General features: G+C 34.7%; 1 protein-coding gene across 2 annotated transcripts; it reads right to left on the minus strand.

Annotated features, from left to right (window-relative positions):
• Positions 1-6,704: 6,704 nt before the first annotated feature.
• Positions 6,705-19,828, minus strand: LOC111009035 (uncharacterized). 2 transcript variants are annotated; one of them, XM_022281948.2, is made up of 9 exons: positions 19,619-19,828; positions 19,036-19,079; positions 17,662-18,867; positions 15,707-17,075; positions 15,123-15,402; positions 14,765-14,872; positions 14,415-14,693; positions 12,915-13,058; positions 6,705-7,354 (listed from the first exon to the last, which is right to left on the minus strand). In XM_022281948.2, the coding sequence occupies exons 3-9, from the start codon at positions 18,848-18,850 to the stop codon at positions 7,166-7,168; spliced, it is 3,558 nt and encodes a 1,185-aa protein (XP_022137640.1). In that variant the 5' UTR covers positions 18,851-18,867; positions 19,036-19,079; positions 19,619-19,828; the 3' UTR covers positions 6,705-7,165. The 2 variants fall into 2 exon arrangements, with proteins under 2 accessions (XP_022137640.1, XP_087977679.1); XM_088121553.1 differs by lacking the exon at positions 19,619-19,828 and adding an exon at positions 19,275-19,508.
• Positions 19,829-25,128: the final 5,300 nt, after the last annotated feature.

A 25,128-nucleotide genomic window follows, 5' to 3' on the forward strand; every position in this document is an offset into this window, starting at 1 on the left:
TTCCATGACCGGAAGTGTTTTCTTGTGTTTTGAGAAAAGAGTCCTTTGTATGTTATTATGTTACATGAAGAATGGAAACAGGTTACCAGAAGGAGCGTTAGAGTGAGACAAATTGTTTCAACATCCAACTTTGGTAAGTGTGGTTGCTGAACAGAATGGCAGGCAGCAGGTAGTTTAGTTGGTATCTGTTTGATAAGACAAATGTCAAATGGTTGGTTGGAGCTCTACACAACTCTTTCTTTCTTTCATGGAAAGATGTTTAAGCACCGTCGTCTATCCTTTTTGGTCCAACTGCACATTCCATTCTCCAAGGACGAGCAAGTAAATGCAGGATTGGAGTGGGAGATGTCCAATTTTTGTTGTTAGAATGATTGCACGCATTTTACAATTATGCTTTCTCAAGAATTGTGGAATTACGACGTGGCCCACATTTCCATTCATTTCACTTCTTTATGTTCAAAATAACTTTTTTTTTGTAACAAAAAAAACTTATAAATATATAATGCGTGTTTTTCGTTATCAATTCTTTCAGTTATATTATCCTATGAAACACATGAACTATGTTTTAAAATTATCTTATCATGTAATTTTAAAATAAAATGATAAAATTGTGTCATATAATTGTTAAATTGATGAAATTATTAGCTTGACTTTTTAGATCTTATTAGCGATAAAATTCAAAGTTCAACAATTTATTAGAGTTTTTTTGAAAGTACTAGTATTAGATCTTTGAAAGGGGAATATAGAAATTAAATAAATATACTATAGACAAAATTTGTAATTTAACCCCCGAAAAAAAAACTAAAGACAAAATACTCATCGTCCACTTTTCAATAAAACTAGTAATTAATGCGGTGTTTGAGTAATACTGAAGGGTTGTTACTCGTTATGGAATCGGCCCAATCTATCAAATCCAATGTGGGTTTTATACTGTTGCATCGAATTTGAAAGTGACAAAAGGATCGATATTTATTTTGTATTATATTGCAAACGGATTCTTTCATTGGATCAACACTTGAGCCGAAAGAAAAGTTGTCCGGCGGCTATTTGGTTTTTTCTTGTCTCTGTTGGTAATCCTTTAATGGCATATATTTTACTATTTTATATAATTTTCTTGATGTAGCTGTGGTTGGTATCTAGATATTAAATAATTTAGATTTAGATTTAGATTAGATGGAGTTAATGGTTTATAACAGAGTACATATATAGTTGATGGAGATGGAGATGGAATAAATAGGAAGATCCATATCCAGTTTATGAAGAAGGGAAATTAAATTTCAACAGAAGAACAGTTTGAGGACTGAGGAGGGCTCCAATTAACAACCAATATTATTAACAACAGTACTGCTAAGTGCTACCAGCTTCGCATCCCCATACAAACGGATCGATATGTATATATATTATATTGGGTTTATAAAACATGAATTTTAAAAATAAAAAATATAGTTAGACAATAACTCACTTTCCGTCGTAAATATATCAATGTATGGTTGGACTTACCTTGAATGGACTATATATAATATAATTTTGATGTCTACTTTTCCTTTGCTTTTACTTTATCCCATTGACATATATTCCAATGCATGAAAACCATCATCCTAACAGAATAATTAGTACTTGTGTAAAAATATATATATATATATATAAATAAGGGCATTTTTGATACACTGATTTTATATGTCAAAATCCGTATATTGAAAAAATAAATGAGAGCATTCGACTAACATTCTAATGCTCGAGCTATATACCAATGGCAAAAAAATATGGGAAAAGGATTGAGTAGGATGAGTTGTCCTTCCCCTCCTCAACTTGGTAAAGCGGCTTCTCTCCTGTAAACAAAGTATTAGAGTCCTTGTGAAACTTAGGAATGTTAATTTTTATGAAACAATTTGAGAAACTTAAATGGAACTTTTAGAGAATTGCATTTGAGTCCATCTCAACAAGGGGACCCTCCATATTCCAACTATGATATTGTCCATTTTTGGCATTTATTTCACCAAAAGATGGAGACATTTTATGTGAGATTTTGTTTGCACTCCTTACAAACTGAACAACATCGTATCTACAAAAAGATTTTCAATCCAGGAGTGTAAGCATGTCAAATGGACTCTATTTTAATTACGGTACAATCTTATTGTCGATCTACTCTCCACTGAAACTAATTATTGATCAAGTATAATAATCGGGTCTTTAGTGATTCTTCTAGATCCATTAGTAAACTTTTGGGACGATATTTAATTAAACTCAATACTTCATCATGATGGTCCCTAAATTTGTTTTCTTTTATATAAATTACGATATTTCTCCCCTCTCTTTAATTTGGATTACCTTCATATGGCCTTTTTCTATTTCCCACCAAAGAAGTAGTGGCCTCTTAATTGAAAGAAAGATTTGACTCAATTTTTGGCCAAAATCAGTGCTAAGTTGACCTGCGTGGATTTGAAAACAAATATATATATATATATATATATATATATATATAAGGGTAAAAAAAGGAGATAACTAAATAGAGAGAGATGAGAAGAAGATGCATGTATCAAATTTTGGAGAGAGATAGAAGTTAGAATTTAGGGTGGAAAGGCGAAGAAAGAGAAGAAGCAGCCGCAGGAGAATAGTTGCAAAAGGAAAGGAAATTAATAAATTAAAGATTGTATTTATATTTTGATTTTGTAGGAAAGGAGGAAAGGTGGTTAAGTTTGCAGGTGCATGCAGTTACAATTAAGGTGTTAACTGTTTGTTAGGTCTGAAAAGTTAACGTACGGAACCAAAACCAGGAAATTTCTACAATATATTATTAAATTTTAATTTTTGGAAGTAATTAATAAATTGGCATTCGTTATTAATTATAAGAATGCAAATTAAAGAAGACATATATGATAGTGGAAGATTAATTAAGATGGAAAAAATGATTAAGATGAGAAGAGAGAAGAGAGAAGGGGCCGGGGTGGGAGAGTAGAGGGTTGTAGGTTAGAAATAAGTTGGAAAGACGTTGAAAGCAGAACCAAATTGAGGGAAGGAAGCAACCACGCAGATGAGAGATGAGAATGATGGGATTACTTATAATAAAGTGTGTGTCTTCATATATAATTATTATTGTTTTGCAGCTGCGGGTAGCGAGAGCGAGAGCGAGAGGATGTGCAGTAGAGGGCACTGGAGGCCTGCAGAAGACGAGAAGCTCCGAGAGTTGGTGGAGCGACACGGAGCCCACAACTGGAACGCCATAGCCCAAAAGGTTGAAGGAAGATCGGGGAAGAGCTGCCGGCTGAGGTGGTTCAACCAGCTGGATCCGCGCATCAACAGAACCCCTTTCACACAGGACGAGGAGCGCAGGCTGCTGGCCTCCCACCGGATCCACGGCAACAGATGGGCCATTATCGCCAGGCACTTCCCCGGCCGCACCGACAACGCCCTCAAGAACCACTGGCACGTCATCATGGCCAGATCCAAAAGAAAATCCAAATCAACCCAAAATCACCATCGCCTTTTTAATTTTCCAAATATTTATTACTCCTCCCCTAACCCCACTTCTTCTATTCCCAATCCCACTCCAGGTATCCTATCCTACTTTCCTGCATATGCCTAATTTAACTAAGACATGTACTATATATGATTAATTTTGGGTACGTTGGCGCGGTGCAGATACATCAAATGATCACGCAGTAGTAGAGTTCTACGACTTTCTCCACCTAAACGCAGACTACATTACTGCAACCAGAAGTGAAGTGATAGACAACTCACGAAAAGACGATGAAGAGGTTAATCAACAAGCCCAAGCCGATGATGCCCTTCCCCTTCCATTCATTGATTTCTTCTCTGCCCAAACCTCCTGATCGATATTACCTTATTAACTAACTCCACATCATCCAAAATCTCACCCTCACCCTCACCTCATACATATATGTGTATATTATAAGCTCTAAGAACACTAATTTTACCTCTGCATCTGCATCTACATATTCAGCCCCACACATATTGCCTAACTAATTAGGGATGTGTAATCAACATACATAATTCAGTACTACAGAAGGCACTGTTATTATTTGTAATGCTTCAGTAACTTTCATACCATGTTCTGCGCTTCCATGTATAGCTACTGAAAAGCATTGATTTAAATTCAATTCAAATTTGGAGGGTAATCCGCAATATCCAAATATTGTACTGTGACGACTTATTGCTACTTAAGTTATGCCAACTTTAAATGCCTTTCAAACCTTATATTCTTTTCAGCGCGACCATGTGGAAATCAAATGGATATTTTTCCCCATATAAACATTGCAGGGCGTAGTTAATTTCAAAAAAAAAAAAAAAAAAAAACCATTACAGGGCGTAGTTCTTCAATATATCAACTTTCAACTATATGGGTAGAAAACCCAATTACCTCACCATGTATATATGAGTCATAGGCGTTATAGGGTGGATATCAACTCTCTTCCGATCCACCGACTATAATTTTTTGTTGGATGACATATTACAAATATTTTGTGTTTCTCACTAATATTGAATAATTTGCACATGATAATAACAATTATGAATACTCTACTAGTCAAATAATATTACTTTCAACAAAAAGATTGTGAATAAAACGAATTAATGACATTTCAAATTTAAAATGTCAACAGCCTGAATTCAACGTCATAAAAGATAGAAAAAGAATGAACATAAGTGGTTAGATCTGATAATAAAAGCATTTGTAGGTCAAGATAATGGTTTCCCTACATATATATTTATATATTAAAATTGTTCCTTCTGCCCTTCATATAGGAATGTATAAATATCCCTCTCTCAAATCACTTGTAGTTCTTCTATGGGAGGATATAATTAGAACGACTACTTATTCTTGGTCATTTAAATCAAGGTTCTTTTGTAATCATGACATCTCCACCGTCTTTTTAAATTGAAATGCTTTCGTTTAGCCTCCTTTTATTATATGTTTCTCACCTATGTTTTGAATGAATGGTGAACTTCTTTAGAGAGAGAGAGTTAGGAAGAGTTTAAGGAGATGTTTGAATAGTTATAAGCTATAAACATAATTAGAAATTTTTTAATTTTTTAGTTGCTTACTTAAACCCTAGAATCAGAACTTTGCCAACTTGTTTCTAATTTCTTGGCCGAGAGCAAAAGTGTAATAAGTCCCGACATTTTGCATTATTTCGTGGGCACATAGGGCTGAAATGCCAACGTTTTTAGACTTTTGCCGACCTTTTTCTGCGTCGGCAAAAAGGGCAAGTTTCAGTAGTGAGTATTGCGGAGATGGGCAAAACAGAGATCTTGTAACTCATCTACATTATGGTTCAACTTATATTCGAATTTACAACACAATTGTGGGAACTAAAATCAAAGAGGGAGTTGAAGTTTATCCCTTAGCTATTGTATGTAAAATGACATATTGTTGGTTTAAGAGGGATCCATTATAAATTAGGATCGGATCAATTCAGTACTGCATAATTCGAGAAGAAAGATCTTGCACTAGCTACCTCTACGAGAATTCTAAAAATGAAAATTAAACTGATTGTTCTACCTTCTATTTTGTTCTAGTTATTAGGTTTTCTTTTTTCTCTTTTATTTTCTTCTAATTTTTTGGAGAGCTATTAGGGAGGTTATTTTACACTAATGGTGGGAGCTTCCTTATCGTACTTTATGCCAAAACTAAAACAATCTCATTTAGGGAGGTGGGTTTCCACTTCAATTGGCTTTTCACCGGGAAAAAAAAAAGAAAAAAAATTTCAACTTAAAAAAAAGTGTCCGACACAAAGCATGAAAACAATTCTATTTTTTTCTTTCCCTTTTTACAATACCAATCCAATGAACAAGGAGACAATGGATGAAAAGAGACACTAATATTTAATCATCTTAATTATCTCGCAATTTAAATAATAGTAATCGAGAGAAATGACGAGTGGTTAAATAGCTCAGACTTTAGCTTTGTTATTATGTGATGAAAACTTGTGTAGAAATAATTTGGAATTTTATAAGGTAACAGGCTCATTACTGATGACTTCGTAGAGAGACATAAACTTCAATTTCGCATCATTGGCTGCTTTCTTGTTGCCTTGGTTTCCATGGTTTGGCATTGTCTCTAAAAACGCTTCAAGTTATTGAATATGAACCTTTTAGAGTTTACCTTTTAGAGTTTAGATACTATACTTAAAACAGGAAACGGATTGAATATAACTAATCAAATCCCACACCAAAAAAAAATATATCCATGTGTCTGGACCAACTTGCACGCACATCGACTATTCACGAACCAACCACCTAACCCTACTATATTTGATTAACGAGGAAACTCGTAGGATACTAAATCCTAAGTAGGTGGCCACCATGGTTTGAACCCACGCCAAAATATATATAATCCAATTTTACCTCATATTTTTCCTCTTTCTTCTCCATCAAAAGAAGACTTCTAAGTTAAAAAGGAAAAATCACACTCATCTCACAAGTCAATTTATTATCGGAATTAGATTGAATACAGTAAACTCCATTAGTGCCACAAATAACTTATATCCAATATCTGAGCAGAAAAAATGTTGACGAGGAAATGAATATTCAGAGAAATTTTCAAAATATAATCACGAATATGCACGTGTAATATCCCTTCCTTCAGTCACCAGACTCCCTAAGGATTGCTGGGAAAGCCCTTTACTATCTAATCAAATCTAACAATCATTCACGACATGCTGAACCCTGATACAAAGAGAGAAAAAGAAAGGGAAGCCCCAAGAACCCAGGGTCGCAAAGGTTGAGAATTAATACTCTAACGTACCATCACTGCCCTTGCTTCAAATTTGGACAAGCAAGTATTTTCGCAAAATATAATCGGTAACCTAAAGAATTATCACACATGTACAACAAGATTGCCCCCTTTCCAAATCGGTGAAAATAAACCCCCAAAAATACATAATGTCAGCAAAAACTACATTTTGATTGCGGTTAAATAGGGCACAACTTGGTAAGGGGATAAAAAGTTCAATACAACAAGAAAAACCGAACAAACCTTTCATTCGATTGGGAAGAAATTTGAAGTGCAAAAATCCCTTCAAAAATCAGTAAGAAAGGCCAACCATATGAATCACATGCGGCTCCATCCTGCTTGAAAAGCCAACAAACTACAATCACGAAGACAACTGTTATATATTTATCTGCACCAAGAGAAACTTCAGATGATTCATGACGAAATGGGTTCGTAAGGATAAGATAGCCATGGGTGTTTAAGTGCCTCAGATGCAGAAGGGCGTTTCTTGGGATTTATCTCAAGCAGATGGGCAACAAAGTCAATGAACCCTTGATCCCCCATTGGCAATCGGTGCCTTAATGATGTCTTTTTTGGTATTAGATATTCCAGTCTATTGCTTTCCTGGAAAAATATGAAAATTTTTATAACATGAACAAAAACCCATCTTAGGCGTCAATAAGAAAAATAAAAGAAAGAAAAAGGAGGAATAATGAGAGGGGAGGGAATTATAGAATAATGGTGGGTCTCTAGCACCGTTCGTGGAAATGTGATTAAAATGATATTGAATAGCCCAACAGAAGTACTAGGCAAGCCTTAATTGCTTGACAAGGTAATCAACTGAAATTTAAAACCAAATGACATAATGACATGACGTCAAGGCTGATTTTCAACAAACAATAAAGAATTTCAAACAGTAACTCCAACTAGCACACAAATGTTGCAAAATTAACCAAATATATACTATCTTATTTTATTGGCTATATAAGGAAGAGTATAGGCCTCCAAAAACCATGAAGCTACATAAAATCCAACACCCTTAAAATTCATGCTCGTGACCCAGTCTTAATTAGAAAGATGGGAGTATTGAGGTTTCCTTCAAATAGAGAACACTCAAAAGATTTGAACAGGTTAGTGATAAGAGAAACAAAAGAACACCAAAATCACGTGCAGCATGGAAACATAGGGAAGGTTTGAACATATTCAGACCCAAGATTATACATTTGAACCATGGATCCTGATTCACTTGATCAATACGTAATTAAGAAATTTTCATCAAAACATCAACGGCACAAATAGTTATGACCATGTAAATAGAGGTGAACCTCAAAAGTAGTATCATCCAACTCATGCATGGCCAATAAAGGGAATCATGTTTAATAAAACCATTTAAAAGATTCAGGCTTCAACGTGGCTTTGAAAAACATATCAAATAAAAATCAGATGGTCCCATACTTCATCACCTGTAAGGTTTCATAAGCAAGCATACCTATGCTTATAATTTATATCACATTCCAACGTTTCCTCAAAGAGGTAACACCATAGACTACACTAGCAAACTAAAGGCTTTTTTTTCCAAAAAAAAAATTTATGGCTCCACCGTCACATCACAGTCAAAACTGGCACACAAGAGAAGCAGGGGAGGAAAAAAAAGTCCACCTTTTTAAGGGAAAAAAATTGAGAGTCGAGAGAGAAGGTTACAAGAGCTCTCCAATTTGCTAGAATAAGTAAAAAGTGAACACTCTAAAATCCTCAAAAGAAAGGGGAAAATACTCGAATTTGCTTGAATAAGTAATCAATAATCAATATATCTGATTATGAGGTATGTTCTTTGGCTTCCCAATGGAACTGTGAGGCTGCTATTCTCCCTATATATGCTATTTTGGCCTTCCTATTGGAAGACACCACCCCAGGGACAAAACTGTTAAGAAACTCTTGAGAATTGTATCTAACAACCTTGTTGACAAACAAGACATTTAGATCACAAACTCAAAAACCCCGAAAAAGATTGTGGAATCAATCCAAAGAAAGTAAAAAACTAGATTACCTAATTGATCAAACTACATTGAAAGTTCTAAAACATGTATTCTAACACAAGAATACAAAGAAAGCATAATGCTTGAGGGATATTAAACTCAATCTGAAATTTCATTCATCAAATACTGTGTGTTTGGAAAGCAAATATACATCCCTATTTATAGGAATTGAAAAGACACAAAGAAAAGACACAACCCTTGGCTAACTAGTCTAAATTGAGCCTACATCTTTTCACATCCATAAATGAGTCTTATTAAATGAAAATAAATGAATTTAAATGGTACATAATGCATTAAAGATGACAATGAATTTGGATTTTCAGATTCATTAAGCTTCTTTGATGAAAAGGTGTCTTATCTTGCATGAATGGCAACTCTTCACCAAGTGTGAACATAGTTTGGATATTCACATCAAAAACTTTTTAAGACTCAGTTATTTAAAGAGTCCACCAAAAGTCCACAAATGGAAGAATTATTTCCTTCCACGGGTAGAAGACTGACCACTTCTCTCGGGCTGTTCTTCCCAATCGTCCCCTTTTTTTCAGTTTTCAAGGTCCCTATGACAACCCTAATGCTACTGAAAAATTGATAAGCGGCTTCTTTTGGAAAGGTGCTTATCTTATGGGTTGTGGGAGTCACTTGGTTGGTCGTAAAATGACTGCCCTTCCTTTTGATTTTGGTGGTCTGGGCTAACAACCCCAAAATCAAATACATCCACCGAGGGGCTTCCCAGCTTAAAGCCCTTGAGAATGTTTCTTTCATTACGGAGAATCCCCAAGGATAGTAAAGAGGAAAGAGAAGAGGGGTTGGCGAAGACTTCTCTTACCAACTATCTTGCCTCTAGGTCTCCCACTGATAAACACTGAGAAAATAACCATTAAGATGCATCCCCCCATCCATCTTCTCCATGTTCAATCGAAACCATTGAGTTGGAAGACATTATTAGATAAGACCAATCGACCATATTGTAAGCCTTTTCAAAGTCTAGCTTTAGGAGTACACCCTTTCTCCTTCCTAGCTTTCCGTTTTCCTATAGACCCGAAAGCCACGAGAATATCATCCAATATGTGACGACCTTCTACAAAGGCTAGCTACACATCATTGGTAATCAAAGGAAGCACTTTCTTCAATCTCTCACCCAAGACCTGGACAATAATTTTGTACAGAGAAGTAATTAGGCTAACTGGCTTAAAGCTCCTAACCTGAAAAGCCTTAGTTTTCTTTGGAATCAAACAAACATATTCTTTCATTCTTCTCAATGAAAGCTCGGGTTTTCATTAAAAAAATTAATAGTAATAAAAAATATATGTCTCAATTTGTAAGCTTGTTAATGATGCTCTTCTAAAAAAAATCTTCGATGTCCATGGATTAATATTGCCAAGCAATGGATAAAGGTGGAACAGTTCTGTCATCTCAAAGTTGGCAATGGTACAAGAACTCATTTCTGGTCACATTCTTGGGCTGGTGGAATTCCTCTTAAGGATCGGTTCTCTTATTCACATAATTCCTTCCAACCCACTGGGTTATTTGGCTAGTTTTTGAGATCAAATACTTGTTCATGGAAGATTGAAACAAGACGGAGTTACTTGCATTACTCTTGAATCTCTTTATTTCCAAGAGTGAAGACCACAATCTCTGGTCACTCGAACCTTCGGGGGTTTTCTCCGAAAGCTCTTTGAACTCGTCAAAACGATCAGATTGTTCTATCCCAAAAGGGATTTTCTCAGCCCTTTGGAAGTCGAAATGTCCAAAGAAAGTCAGTGTGTTAGCATGGATTTTGATTAACGATAAGGTAAATACTGCCAACACTCCCAAAGAAGCTAGCTGACTTTGTTTTGCAACCATCTTGGTGTGTCTTGTGTATGAACAGTGGAGAAAATCAGGATCACCTTTTCTTTCGGTCTCCTTTTGCATTGACTTGCTAGAGTCTCCTATTTCAACAATTCTCTATTGCTTGGGTGTTCGACAGGGGTGTTCCTCCGATTATTTTGCAGCTGTTGGGAGATCCTTCATTTTCTTCAAAATTTGGGCTTTGTGGGTAAATTCCATTAAAGCTCATCTGAGATTTGGTATCAAAGAAACCAAAGGATATTCGAAGGGAAACGTCGTTCAATTTTGGAGTGTTCTAGTCTTGTAAAATCTAAAGTTTCTCATTAGTGTGTTAGCATGGATTTTGATTAACAGTAAGGTAAATACTGCCAACACTCTCCAGAAGAAGCTAGTTGACTTTGTTTTGCAACCATCTTGGTGTGTCTTACGTATGAGAAGTGGAGAAAATCAGTAGCACCTTTTCTTTCGGTGTCCTTTTGCATTGACTTGCTGGAGGCTCTTATTTCAACAATTCTCTATTGCTTGGCCGTTCGACAGGGGTGTTCCTCTGAATATTTTGCAGCTGTTGGGAGGTCCTTTATTTTCTTCAAAAGTTTGGCTTTTGTGGGTAAATTCCATTAAAGCTGTACTTTCTGAGATTTTGGTATGAAAGAAAACAAAGGTTATTCAAAGGGAAATGTTCATTCACCGTTGGAGTGTTCTGGTCTTGTAAAGTCTAAAGTTTCACATTGGTGTTCCCGCCCAGATTCATTTGTTAACTACTTATCTAGTATGATATGTTCCAATTGGGAGGCATTTATAACTCCCCTTTAGCTTTAATATTTCCCTTTTATTTCTTTTCACTCCTTTGAGAGTTATGTATCTTTGAACAATTTTGTTCCTATTCATAACTCAATGAAATGAAAAGTTCGTATCTTGTTAAAAATAAAAAATAAAAAATAATCCTTTGAACACCCCTACAACACTTTTTAAACAACTCGTTGGTCATGCTCTCAGGGGTCGGGGGACCTGAGTTTGCCTAAGTTGGAAATAGCCTATGAAGTACACTTCTTAAAGAACTCATTGGCCACCGCTTCCTTTTCAGCTAGTGAGACCATTATTCTTTTTGTGTTGGCACTAGGACCCATTTTCCCTATGAAGTTCACACCACATTCCTGTATAAAACGGATTTTCTTCTGGAACCCCCCATGTTTTCCTTGAGGTCAGACCTACCTATCTACTATCTCCTCAAGGTTTTATGCTTCCAATATGAATTCCAACGTACCATTAATGTAAGAAGTAAAAAACAGGATCCATAAGCCTCTGGGGAAAATCATGTAGGGTTCCAAAGGGTCATTATAGAGGCCAGGTTTTGTAATGTGGTTATCTGTGCAGTGTTCTCCACAACAACTCAACATTTATGTTTCTCCGGATTTGGAGAGAGTATTAGGAATTTCAAGATTACTTATTTCTTAGTGGCAGTAACAAAAGTCTGTCATTGAACCAAACCCAAACACTTTCAAAGGAAGAACCTCGCAACTCAGCCAAACTAACTACCAACATCGTTTTTAGGTGTTAAACGGCAATGCCAATTGACTTTCAAGATAGAAAGGCGTTCACTTGTTAGCAACTGCATGATCTTGATCAGGAAGTTAATTTTACCACAGAAAAATATACATTCACGAGTCATACACTGAAATATATCTCATTCAGTTTGAACAGGGACCGCCACAAACTATTATAGACATTTCCTAATCTTGTCAAGGCCACCTGGAATTGACTGAGTGCTGGCCACATGAAGCGAAGTTGTCTTTTTGCCACTGGATGTTGTGCTTTTTGAGACTTTTCTTTTCTTTTCTTTTCGTTTCTTTTTTTTGGGGTGTCAGGTTTGAGTAGGAAGAATATAGGTATATTTTGTCCTTAACCTCCAAACAGTTTTTCTTAGAACAATTTTGTCCTTCCTGAGGCATGCATTTTAATAATTTTCTCTATTAATTTCCCACTTGCAACTAAAAAAAAAAGTCAATAAATAACCTGATTCTAAAACGAGATCTGATCTTGACTAAGTAATTAATTAACTAATGTCATCGAGAGGACTTTCTAAATACTTGCATCACATTTTTCACCTCACCAGAAGAGCTCATTCTGACAATTGTGTAAGCAATAGATTTAAATGAAAACATGAAACAGCATATGCATTGCAAAGAACTCAAACAAACATCTCACACTGCCTTGACATATTATGCAGGAAAAAATGAGAATTAAATAAATGGATTTGGAGAATATAGAGGCTTCATATCACAGGTAATAAAAGATTTTAGTATACAATATATTTTTACCTGATTTCGTTCATACAGCATGTGATTTTTGGTAAAATATTTGTATGTATCTCGTCCCTTGGCAAGCATACTTTGATCGATAGGACTTATAATTCCGATCACTCGTGCAAGTAACGTAGCAGGCGAATCATTTTGGAATAGAACCTGCAAGCAAAGTATCATTTTGAACAATTTTCAGCAGCATATTAAAAAAAAAATCGTAAAAACTCCAAAAGTAGAGTTAATCTAGGAAATGTGTTTGGAACAAGAACTCCAAAGAGAGAATAAATGTAACATTCTCCCATAGGTTTTAAGTTTCTCTGTATTGTCTTGCAATGATCCAGTTATTTCAAGCAAACCGCCCACACAAAAATCCTTGCTGAAATAGTTTGAACAAGCTCCATACATCATGAACATAATTACGAAGATAACTTACTAGGAGCAGTTCAGAACAAGAAAGCAAACAGCTTGCTCAAGTAAAATACAAAACATTCTTTTTACCAAAAAACGAAAAGGAAAATTTTTGTTATAGTTATAAATCCTTGCAGCAGATGACGATAATTTTTTTAAAGGATACTAACTTGAATATTCATGTTCAAGGTAACCTAGTCCGCAATGATTTTTTTTAATAAGAAACTAAGCTTTCATGGGTTAAGATGAAATAATATACAAGGGGCATACAAAAACAAACCCAACAACCTATAAGAAGGGACCTCAATCCAAAATAATAACATTTAATTGATAATTACAAAAACCTTAGAAACTAACACCCACAAAGAGGCACTAAACCTAACAATCTCTCAAATTTCCTCCCAAGACCCCTCAACCAGTAAAAATTTCACTATTCCTCTTTAGCCAAATGCCCTATAAAAATAGCAAAAAACACACCCACCTCCTCCATCATCTCCATACACTTACTATTACAAGCCAAGGAAACCGTAAAAACCTCTAGGAACCGGCCTCAAATAAACTGGGCAAACTGACAACTCCACATGATGTGGTCAAGGTCCTCTGAAACACTTTTGCAAAGGACGCACTAGAAACCAACAAAAAGGAAGAATGTATCTGTAAATATAAATCAATGATGGCATCCATTGCTGGAAGGCATTGATCTTTATATGGTCATATGTTCAATCAGGAGATGACTTTAACCATAAATGACAGTATGCCTCACTTCAATATTTATTATTTGCTACCTGTAAATGATACTCTAAAATAGTCTGCTGCCAATGATGTGCATAGTATATGTTGCATTCAAAACCACACAAATATACTCAAATATTATGTGTTTTTTATTTAAATAAATAGAAAAGGGAACCCAACTGAAAATCCATTACTACAAAACTAGCACATAAGGCAAAGAGTGATAGGGCATCAACCCAATGACAAGGGAATTATAAAAAATAAAAACAAAAATCCTATCCTCTTTATTCCTACCCTTGTTAATAAATAAATCAATAGATGTTAATCCTAGAGAAATATAACAAACATAGTTTATAGATATGGTTGGGTAAACCTTACATTGCCAGTACAAAGTTCTGCCAAGATACAGCCAAGAGACCATATGTCTATCTTCTTATCATACGGAAGTCCCAAGATAACCTCTGGGGCACGATAGGATCGAGATTGAACATAGGAGCAGAGGTGATCTGTCTCAAAACAACTACTTCCGAGATCAATAACTTTCACCTCACATCTACTGTAACTTTTCACCAATATATTTTCAGGCTTCAAGTCACAGTGTATAAGATCAAGACCATGTAAAAACTGAAGTGCCTCCAAGCATTGAATTGTAATTGACTGCAAGAACAGATTGCATTAGTTTTGGACCACACTTAAAAAATTTGACAAAATTATTCACCTTCACACACCTGTAATCTTGGCATGGTGAAGTATACTTCTCCTCCTGATTCCCTATTAAATTTGTGAAACTCATATAGGTTTGCCTTCAGAAGTTCACACACAATCAACAGATGCTCCTGGAGGGAAGGGTGAAATTCAACCAATCATTAAAACCTGTTGAAACAATCTTAAGGATAAAAGAATGACAATAAAAGCTAACTTGGAACAATATCTATTTCATAAACCCTTGAAAGCCTGAAGGAATTATTGAAGCGTGTCTAAAAACAATTACAACAAATGACTAGACATGACCAATGTAACTTACCTTAGACAAGGGAAAAAATAGTCTACCACTGACATAAGCACGCATGACCAGTCAGCACTTACCCGATAGTAGAAGTAATCATATAGTCGCAGAATGTGGTATTTGTCTGCCGGATCATGCTTATTAACATATTTTAGAAGCTTTATTTCATCAAGGCTCTGATCAAAAAAATCCTTGTTGTTCTTTATAATCTTTATACAAACATCCATGCCTGTATGCAAATCATGTGCTTGTATAGCCTTGCTGAATGCAGCTGACCCGAGATACTCAGTGACATGATATCGTCCAGCTATTACAGAATTTAATACCACATGGAAATTCTTGTCCTCCTCAAAGCCAGTTCTAAGTAACAATAACACAAAATCAAAATCTAGGACATAATTATTAGTAAATGTTCATAATAATAGACTCAAAAAATAATCCACCACAAGAAATTTCTTTTACTCCCACAGAACTTAAAACAAATTAAATATTTTACTGCAATATAAACACAAAAAGACCAACTTTTATTTTATAATATGAATGATAAAATAACAAATAATGAAGTCTTCCTCAGGTCACTCAATAATAAAATCTCAAATAAGAAACAATTGATTAAGTTCAACCCTGGTGGCCTGATGGGTGATAACTGATATCCAAGGCATACCTGTTTTTACGATGCACAATTTTGAGGTTGAAAGACTCAAATTCCTCCTCCTGAGTTCTTATCTGCCTCACTTGCTCTTGCACAGCAGCTGCCTCTTCATCCTCGAGTGATGCCACAGGATCTTCTTCCCTCACACTGCTAATTTTATCGTCATTTTCTAGCTTGGTGTGCTCTCTTTCTGTGTAATGATAGTTGGAAAGCATGGAAGGACTTGAACTTCCGGACCTTATAGCATTAGCATTATTTTCATCCCTAAGACTATTATCAGGTGAAGAATCAGAACTTTTTGGCCGCCAAGAAGCAAGCATATTATTAGATTGCATCAAAGCATTCAAAGAAGCATCATTTTCATCAGTGATCACTCTGTTAGAGTTGTTAGACCACAAAGATTTGCTAGAGCCTGCCTGTACCAACTGCCTATCTCTCAAAGGTGGGGGAAATGAAAATCCCCCGTCAGTTTGATTATGCATCTGTGAGCACATGCTTGTATCATTCCCAGATGCTTGTTTATTTGGTTGCTGTTTACTAGATCTCTTCTTATCCCTGTTTGATCTATCCAAATATTTTTTTTCTGAATCATGATAAGGAAGTCTGGGGCCACCAATTCCAACCTCATGATCATGGAAGTATTCTAAATCCCCCTCACTGCTGCCTCCCACCAAGCTTTCACGTACTTCACTGCCAATATCTGCTACATCACTATTGATCCCCACACCAATTGATCTAACTGAACCATGCTGATCATCATCCACACAAATATCATCAAGCCTTGGTTTTCTAGACTCATTTACAACTTTTCCATCCCCTAACATTATCAGCTCATTAGTCTGGGTGACAAATCCCTGCCATACAGGTTCAGCACGCATCAAGTTTAATTCCTCTTCATCCATCAGCTGCCCATCATATTGAGCCATTAAATCATTCTCATTGGTCCTCCCATACATTTCAGTCACAGTCAACCCCATAGGATCCTCTGAGGTTGTTACTGGTTGAATATGTTTTGATTGAAAATATTGCTCACCAGAAAAATACGAGTCCTCCTCGGCAAAAGATTGATCATCATCCTCACATTTGGTTTGAGCTCTATCCTGCATATCTGGGACACTTCCATGCCCTGTTCCCTTTTCATTGTCACTTGGATAGTCAATCTCATGAGCCAAAAACCACGCCTCATCCTCAATAGGTTGTCGCATGTATCCAACATCATCATCGTCATCATATTCATCAGAGTCCCAATACTCATTTGGATAGTCCAGAGATTCACTTAAGCCATCACCAACAGTAGCAAAGCCAGAAACTAAATCGGATGTATCCTCTGCAATTCCCTGGCTTACAGACAACCAACTGCCACCAACATTCCTCTTTGTACCTTCAATTTAAAGTCAAAATTATATCCTTAGAATATTTAGAATGGAATTTCCACAATAAGTACACAAACAGCATCTTATGTCAGCATACCCCAGAAAAAAGCATCAGGCATTAACTCATCAAATAAAATACCACAAGGCCCTGCCAAATGCTGATGTTGATCTTGGTCATGCAAATTAAAATTATCATTATAAGAGATACCACAATGCATTGAGGGCAAGAAATAACAACTGTATCATCAGAGGGATGAGGGGAGAGTTGTTTCTAACAAAGAAAGCAATATCTCATCCAGCTTGAGAGATTGTTCTAATTAAGCCAAATAATCGCTAGAACGGAACTACTTTATATGCATGTTAATCTCTGGCAAACCCATGCGTTTGTAAAATCATGGGGAAAAAAGAGAAAACAAAAAAAAAAGCAATATCTCATCCAGCTTGAAAGATTGTTCTAATTAATCTCAATCTTAAATCAAGACAGAGTACAAGGGAAAAAAATATATAAAAACTAACAGGAAGGATGACGTTAAACAGAAAATTATCCAGAAATTATCGAATTGCAATAGAGTCTCTATTTGTGTAAGAGCATACCAGAAGAGGAAATTTCTTGCCCAACAGGAACATCTAGATATGAGCCTATAAGAAGGGAGCTGTCAATGCTCGTAAATTTTGCAATTTGTCCATCACGATCAAAGTTTTCCTTCCAATTAAGACTCAAGGGTTTGTCTTCAGACTTCAGTTTAACAGGCGGCAATCGAGGCAATTCCTCCTTCTGACTTTCAGCCACGAGAGCTAGACTTAAACTGGTTAAAGTTTTTTGCTCAGCACTATCCTTGCCAAAATATAAAGTTCTACCCACCTCATCTACCTGCTCTTTAATTGTTGCCCTTATATCATTCACCTCTGCTTTTCTCTTCACATCTAGTTTGTCAGAACAAATTGTGCTGTCATAACAGTTTGACATATCTCCCTTGGAAAATGGAAAAACGGTCTTCACAGAACAATCTTTCAGCAAGTCTGACGATGAAGAATCTTTACCTTTATACCATGAAATATCTGCAGTGTTTTCTTTCATGTATACAGAAGCAGTCTTAACTTGCTGATCTAGTTCCTTCGATTCAGATTTTTGGGATACGTCATATTTGGTTTCCACAATTCCTGTGCTAGCACTTCCGTGCCACAAGTCTCTCTTTTCACTGGATGAAACAACACCTTCTCCTGTTTTGAAGTTGGCTTTCTTTGATTCGGAAACTTCTCCTGTATGATATCTTGATTTTTCAGATACCTGAAGCTCTGGAAAGTTATGTGTATCCTTAATCCCATCATTCTGAGAAATTCCAACCAAACCATTGCTAGATTTGACTTTCCATGAATATAAATCAAGCACAGTATCCTCTGAACCTTGAGAAAAAGTGAAGTTCCTGTCACTTGTTCCAACTGATTCATTTGATTTGTTCCTCTCTACAAACTCAGAATCATTTTTCCATTTGCTTTCAGCACCATTTCTACCACTTCCACACTCTATCTCCTTCACAATAAGCTCCTTGGAAACATCAAGATTATTTCGTGAACCTGTCAGTCGGTTCTCCACCATCGGTTTATCCCCATTTTCTACCCCCAACGTGTCCCCTAAACCCTTTTCTTCAAGTGTAAGTTCCTTGAGAAGACCATTCAAATCTGGGTGGTTACTGAGCTCACTTCGCAATGCTGCCTCAGCTCTTGTGAACTGATTCCGTTTTAAAAAGTCCAGAATTACATCGATTGAATTTGTGTCGACCATTTTCAGCTTCTAGAAATCTGCAAAATCGTCAAAGTGGGCATGGGACTCATTTCAACAAATGATATTATAAAATTACTGAGTCGCAACTCCATTGCTTACACAAAGGAAATGAGAGATGAAAGAAGACATGTGGATAATGTAATGGCATTTCGCTAGATTCTTTTCAATAATTTGAGGAAACTGACCTTCTACTATGCTCAACTCAGCGGCATTATTCTGTCTTCTCGCGCTGTGGAACAACGGGGAAATGCAAGATTTAGAAAATAGGAAGATGTTTCTTCCAGCACATAAAAAGTGCATTGAATAGATGGAAAATATCGTTTTCTTGCGGTGAACGTAAAAAAAAAAAAAAAAAAAAAAAAGGAAGCTGCATAAATAAGCCCGCGCAGGTCGTCCCACTCCGGTCCAAGCCAGAAACCCTTACCTATCGCCGATCAAGAACCGATTCTTAAATTGTGATTAAAAAGAATGAACCACTTGGGGGTAATAAGCAACAGAATCCGCTCTGTTGGCCTATCCAGTATCACCTCAATCTCAACGGACTCGACATTTAGTGAGGTTAATTTCATTGCCACTGCACTTTGACGACATCTTGAGGCAGAACGAAATATTCTCAGAAACCCTAAAATAACCGGGATCTGACGATTTTGTTCTTCTTCCCCAAAGGGTAATCATGTGGATTTAAAAATATATGTAGTAGGGAGAGGGCAGGAGCTCGAAAACGGAAATTTCTATAAAAATAAAAATGGAGGTGAAAGAGAGGAGCACCTGCTGGTCGCTGGTAAGTGGTAGTGGTGGTGACAAAGGGCGATGGGCGCTTTCCGCGGTGTCGCTGCTGCCTCTGCCTGCTACGCTTTGTTTCTCACTACCCTTCCCTCTCTCTCTCTAGGAGCCTGCTGTCCCGAATTGAACTCGTGGACCTAAGGCCACTTAGATACTTTTCGAGGCATTCATTGTTTCTTTCCCATTATTTTAAACTTTCTTACATTTAAACCATTTTATATGCTTTCATCGCTATGCACATCATTTCTCATTTCTCCCCATTAATTACGTTTTTCATTTTCTGATATCCGTCGCATCGCCTCTGTAATTATTTTCTGGAGAGGAAAAAAAAAGGTTGCTCTTTAATTCTTCATATCTGGGTACTGCAATACAATAGAACAATATACCAATAGAGGCAATCGTTCCTTCCAAAAATAGAGACTCGAATAATAATTATGAAAAAAAATCATCCGTCGGATGAGTCTGGTTAAATAATTGATGTTTTAGTTTAAGTAATATGATATTATATATGAATTTGGGGGTGTCATCCAAAATTGCTGAGTCATATATGATTCGTCTTGCGTATTAAATATTAATCGATATGCATGATATTGACTTTTTTTTTAAAACTCAATATTGACCCTTTTTAAATTGAGCTTTCAAATCCACACGCATATATATATATATATATATGGATATCGAATAGGGTCTAAAGAGTTTGATGCCTGGAATGATTCAAGAATGAATAATTTTAATATGTCAACCATCATGACGCAAGAGAATATAAATGAGACGGTATTCCTTATTCATCACATCAAATCAATCATTCCATGTTTCTTCACAAAATTGTCCATGACATTTGTTTGGTCATGGAATTGACCAAGCTCCACGTCGTGAAGTTAAGATGAAGTGTACCAAAATTCAAAGTACCTACAAGATAAGGTTAACATATTGACGATATTACTAGTACACAATCTGATTTATTGCTGACAGAGAGAATAGTTTTGAGTACTTTGCGTAGGAGGTAGGGATCTCTATTTATAGAGGTGGCTCCCTACACGCTTCAGACAGCTCTCCAACATCTCGAAAAATTGCGTCATGTTGTTGGAGAACATTCTCGTTGCCTTTGAGTCTACAAGTGCTCTTCAAGGTCGGCTTTTACCTGATACAGGTCAGCTGAAAGGTAAAACGCATCTCAGATCGACCGTCTCTTGCGGAGTTGTCAAGACTTGTATCAACTCGAAAGGTGCAGTTGAGATGATTGCATGTGATGTTGACATGTGGCAGCCAATAAATGATCCCTAGAAAAATTAGTACAATATTTAGAGAGTAATTTTGACAATCACTTTTATCTTTACTATCTAATAGTGGACCCATCTTTTCTTTTTTGTTATTGAAAAAGGGGCAACTTTCTCGCTTGTTGCTTTAGAAATATGGCAGGGGCGCGTTAGCGCTTTACTAATAGTTTTCGAAAGTCGACGGCTCCTTTCCTTTCTTACGAATCTACAACTCTCTTTACTGAGAGAGACTCCATCCATATCCCTACTAGTGGATATTCAGAATATTCCATTCTATCATTTGTTTGACAGCTTTTTCTAGGCTCCATTTTTTATAGGTTTTCGGTCTTAATCAAGATAGGTCAGGGGCGTTGGAACGGTCGGTGGCTGCTTAGTCTCATCCGAGAGTCTAATCTCTTTGTACTGTTTTTTTTCCAAAGAGAATCACTTCATTTCTTGTTACACGTTAAAAATTTTATTTCATGTAAGTTTAAAATCAATTTAAATTTATTTCAAAAAGTAAAATAAATTTAAATTGATTTTGAAGGGCATCAGATTTGAAAAATCAATTATACATGAGTCTTTTTTAAAAAAACACTCATTCTACTGTCACTCTCAAACATGTCATTAAAGTTTATTATGCTATAATTGATTTACTAGTTAATTTGATTCTAGTATGCCATTTTTTTCTCAATACGTTGAACAACAATTTGACTCTATATCCAAGTTCTTCATATTTATTTTTTTTTTTAAAAAAAGAGTTCTCCATATTCATAACTTTTAATACTTTTATTTTATTTTTTGAGTACCACATATAAGGGTGGGACATCGAACTTGCAACCTCTTGGTTGGAGATATATGTCAATTACCAGTTATATTCGTTTTGACACTTTTAATATTTTTATTAATTAAAGTTATTAGAATACAAAAGTATAATGGTTCAAAAATAATATTTTTTTCAAGATGGTAGCTTTTTAATATACTTTTTCTAACATGGTAGTTTTTAATATGTTATAGATTATATATTATAGATTTTATTTAATAATTACAAGGTAGTTTTTCCAACTTTATGTAACGAAATGAAAACCAATATCAAAAGGATAAACAAATATATACAATTTGTCTTATATACTATCGTCTTTAAAGTGAATATATGACATTTTGATCACTACAGCGCATAAGTTTTTTTATCTCCACCTAATAATAAAAGAGAGAAAATGACTTTGACTTGAAAATGGTTGGAGTGTGTAATTGCATCTCGTTATCTAATTAGGGAAATTAATATTTCTAAATTAGTCACTCATACCTAGTTCGTTGTCATCTTCGCTCCAAGATCACTGCTAGATATAAGAAATTAAGCATTTCTTTTTTATCTTTTTCGAGAAAGAAGTTGTTGAATGAATATAAATTTAATATTTTCAAAATAAAATTTCAAACGATTTATGCCCGTGTTAGCTTTTATAAATAAATTTGAGTATAATTATATAAAGTTAAATGAATTATTAACATCAAATAGAATGAGTTTTTCAATTTTAATTTTAATGTTTTTTGGTACATGAGTGGAGATTCAAACTCACAACTTTTTAATCGGAGATGAGTGTCTTAACTAATTGAACTATGTTCGGTTTGATTTATTTATTTTAGTTGAACGATTGGAGGTGCGAGGATTGAACCATCAATCTTCAAAGAGGTGTTTGGTTCACTGTTTTCAAAATGAGGAATAGGGTTTAGCCGTCAAGTCAAACTCATGTTTCATCTGCATGACTGATTGATTATGAGTTTGGTTTATACGTTTGAAGACACCTACTAAGCCCGCCTTTCTTATTCAATATGATTCGATATTTCAGCTTAAACTTTCCTATTGTTCTTAGGAAAAGGTAATCTATCCTCAAGTTGTTACAGGATTTTATCCTTATTCGTCAAGTTGCTACAGTAATTTATAGTTTCGTTACTCTCTAGTTTATGGGGTATGGTGGATGAAAACTCATCCCCACCCATGTAATTAATTCTTCATCCCTGTAAAATTCCCCATAAAATTTTGAAAAAGGTTCTGCATGTAGATTTTTACCGTTTATTCTTTTATTTTTAAAATTATTTATCAATTAAATATATTTTTCTAAGAAAAATAGTAATTAATTATTTAATTTTCAGTGATAAAACTTTATTTACATCGTCTTTTGAGGGGGGAGATAATAATATAATTTGTTTTATTATATATATATAGAGAAACAATAAGAATATTTTAGTGTGTGTATATATAAATTCTATTTCTATGAGCTTGTGTAAATATATGTATGCATGCAAATTCTATTAGTATATATATCCAAATTTTATTAGTATATTAAAGGGTATGTGCTATTAACAAGAAGTATACTAAAGGGTCGGTGATATCTGGTATGGTAACCAAGCATCCATAATATCGGATATATACATATATACATAAAAGTGAGGTGGAGCGGGAGGTAGGGAATGAGGAATAGGGATGGGTAACATTCTGATTCCTATTTAGGTGATGGGGATAAAACTTTCTCATCACTGTGAGGAATTTAAACGGAGATTCTCCGTTCCATTTAGGCAAGTTCCCGCACGGCTATCTCTAGAGGAAAATGATCATCCCTACATTCGTCAGAGTGCATATTTTGTCTAGAGTCTTCTTCTAAAATGTATATTAACTTTTTAATGAAATATATTAGTTAAATAAAAAAATTAATTAATTATAATTTGAATAATAAACCAGTAAATGAATTTAATTAAACTGTAAGTAATAAATAATTAATTCATATATTGGCCATTTTTTTTAATGGTAAACTTTATGAGTAAAAACTAAAATTTAAAAACGAAGAAATTAGTTAAGTCGAATTAGTCCAATTGTGCAATTGAGTTTTTTAGTACAATATATAAGGGTGGGGATCAAACTCACAACCTCTCGATTGAAGATATATGTCAAATACCGTCGAACTATGCTCACTTTGACGGTTAATATGATTGGTTGAAATCATAATGGTCATTTAGTTTAATTTTCTTCAAATTATGTGTCGATTTTGAGGAAAACCAATTTAACCCAAATTTCATTTATACTCGTTATAAACTTCATGTTTTATAGCAATCATAATGATAAATTTATATGCAAGTACCTTCGTTCGCACTTCAAAAAATATTTTAAAAAATTATTACAAAACTAATTAAATATTTATTTCACGAAAAAATGATTAAAGATAAACGTAGACTAATAATTGTATTAAAAATAAATTATCCATGCTTTAGTTACTAAATAAATATTATTACATTTTTAATTATATACCATATAGATAATCTAAATTGTTTTATTTTAAATTCCAAACTCACACACTTTCTACAATCTAATTAATAAGTTAATTTATCTAATTCTATAGTTTTGTTAAGCTCTTTTTATTAGTGTAATATAAAAGTCGTATTACCATAATTTATTAAAGATAATTTAACTATTTTGGTTAGTTTGTGTTGAAGTTAATAACTTTTAAATAATTACTATTTCAAATATGTTAACTTTTTAACAAATATATTGGTTAAGAAAGAAAAGAAAATTTAAGTTGAAGGGTAATTTGGATGATAATTAGTAAATAAGTTTAATTAGTGGGACAAGAAGTGAACAAATAATTGATAATGGTTATTTTGTGGTAAATTAACCAAATAAATTTATTATTTTATAAAATAATTATTGAAAAAATGTAATGTATTAATTTTTTTTATTTATACTAAATATACTTCCTAATCTTATAAGAAAAGAAAACTTTTAATACAATTCTAATTATTTCAATCAAATAATTAATATATGAACTATTTTATTATAAATTTCCAATCGTTTTAACAAATTGAAACTTAAAAAAGCAGTATCGAAATACAAGTTTAACAAATCTATTTTTTACATGATTCAAATACAGACTTAACAACTTATATTTAATAAATTATTCAAATTTGCTAATCGAAACCAAACACCTCAAGGATGGCACTATGTGCTAATTTATGCTTGAATTGGCAAAATAGAAAGAGTGGATGCTATTCAAAATATCGTATTAAATTGTCACCGAACTCAATTAAATGGTTGGAAGAGATAATAAAAAGATTTAGAATATAATGTCAAAGGTTGAGGAAAGCGTAAAAGGAAAGGTGCCCGTGGCGGTGGCACTGTAGCCGTAGGTGAGGCATCAAACGTCTTTAAACGACGCCACATCTCTTTCAGTTTCAGTGTGTGTGTGAGCG

This window comes from Momordica charantia (assembly GCF_013281855.1).
Source record: "Momordica charantia cultivar OHB3-1 chromosome 3 unlocalized genomic scaffold, Mcharantia_2.0 BLBB01000003.1, whole genome shotgun sequence".
In the NCBI taxonomy this organism is placed as follows: Eukaryota; Viridiplantae; Streptophyta; class Magnoliopsida; order Cucurbitales; family Cucurbitaceae; genus Momordica; species Momordica charantia.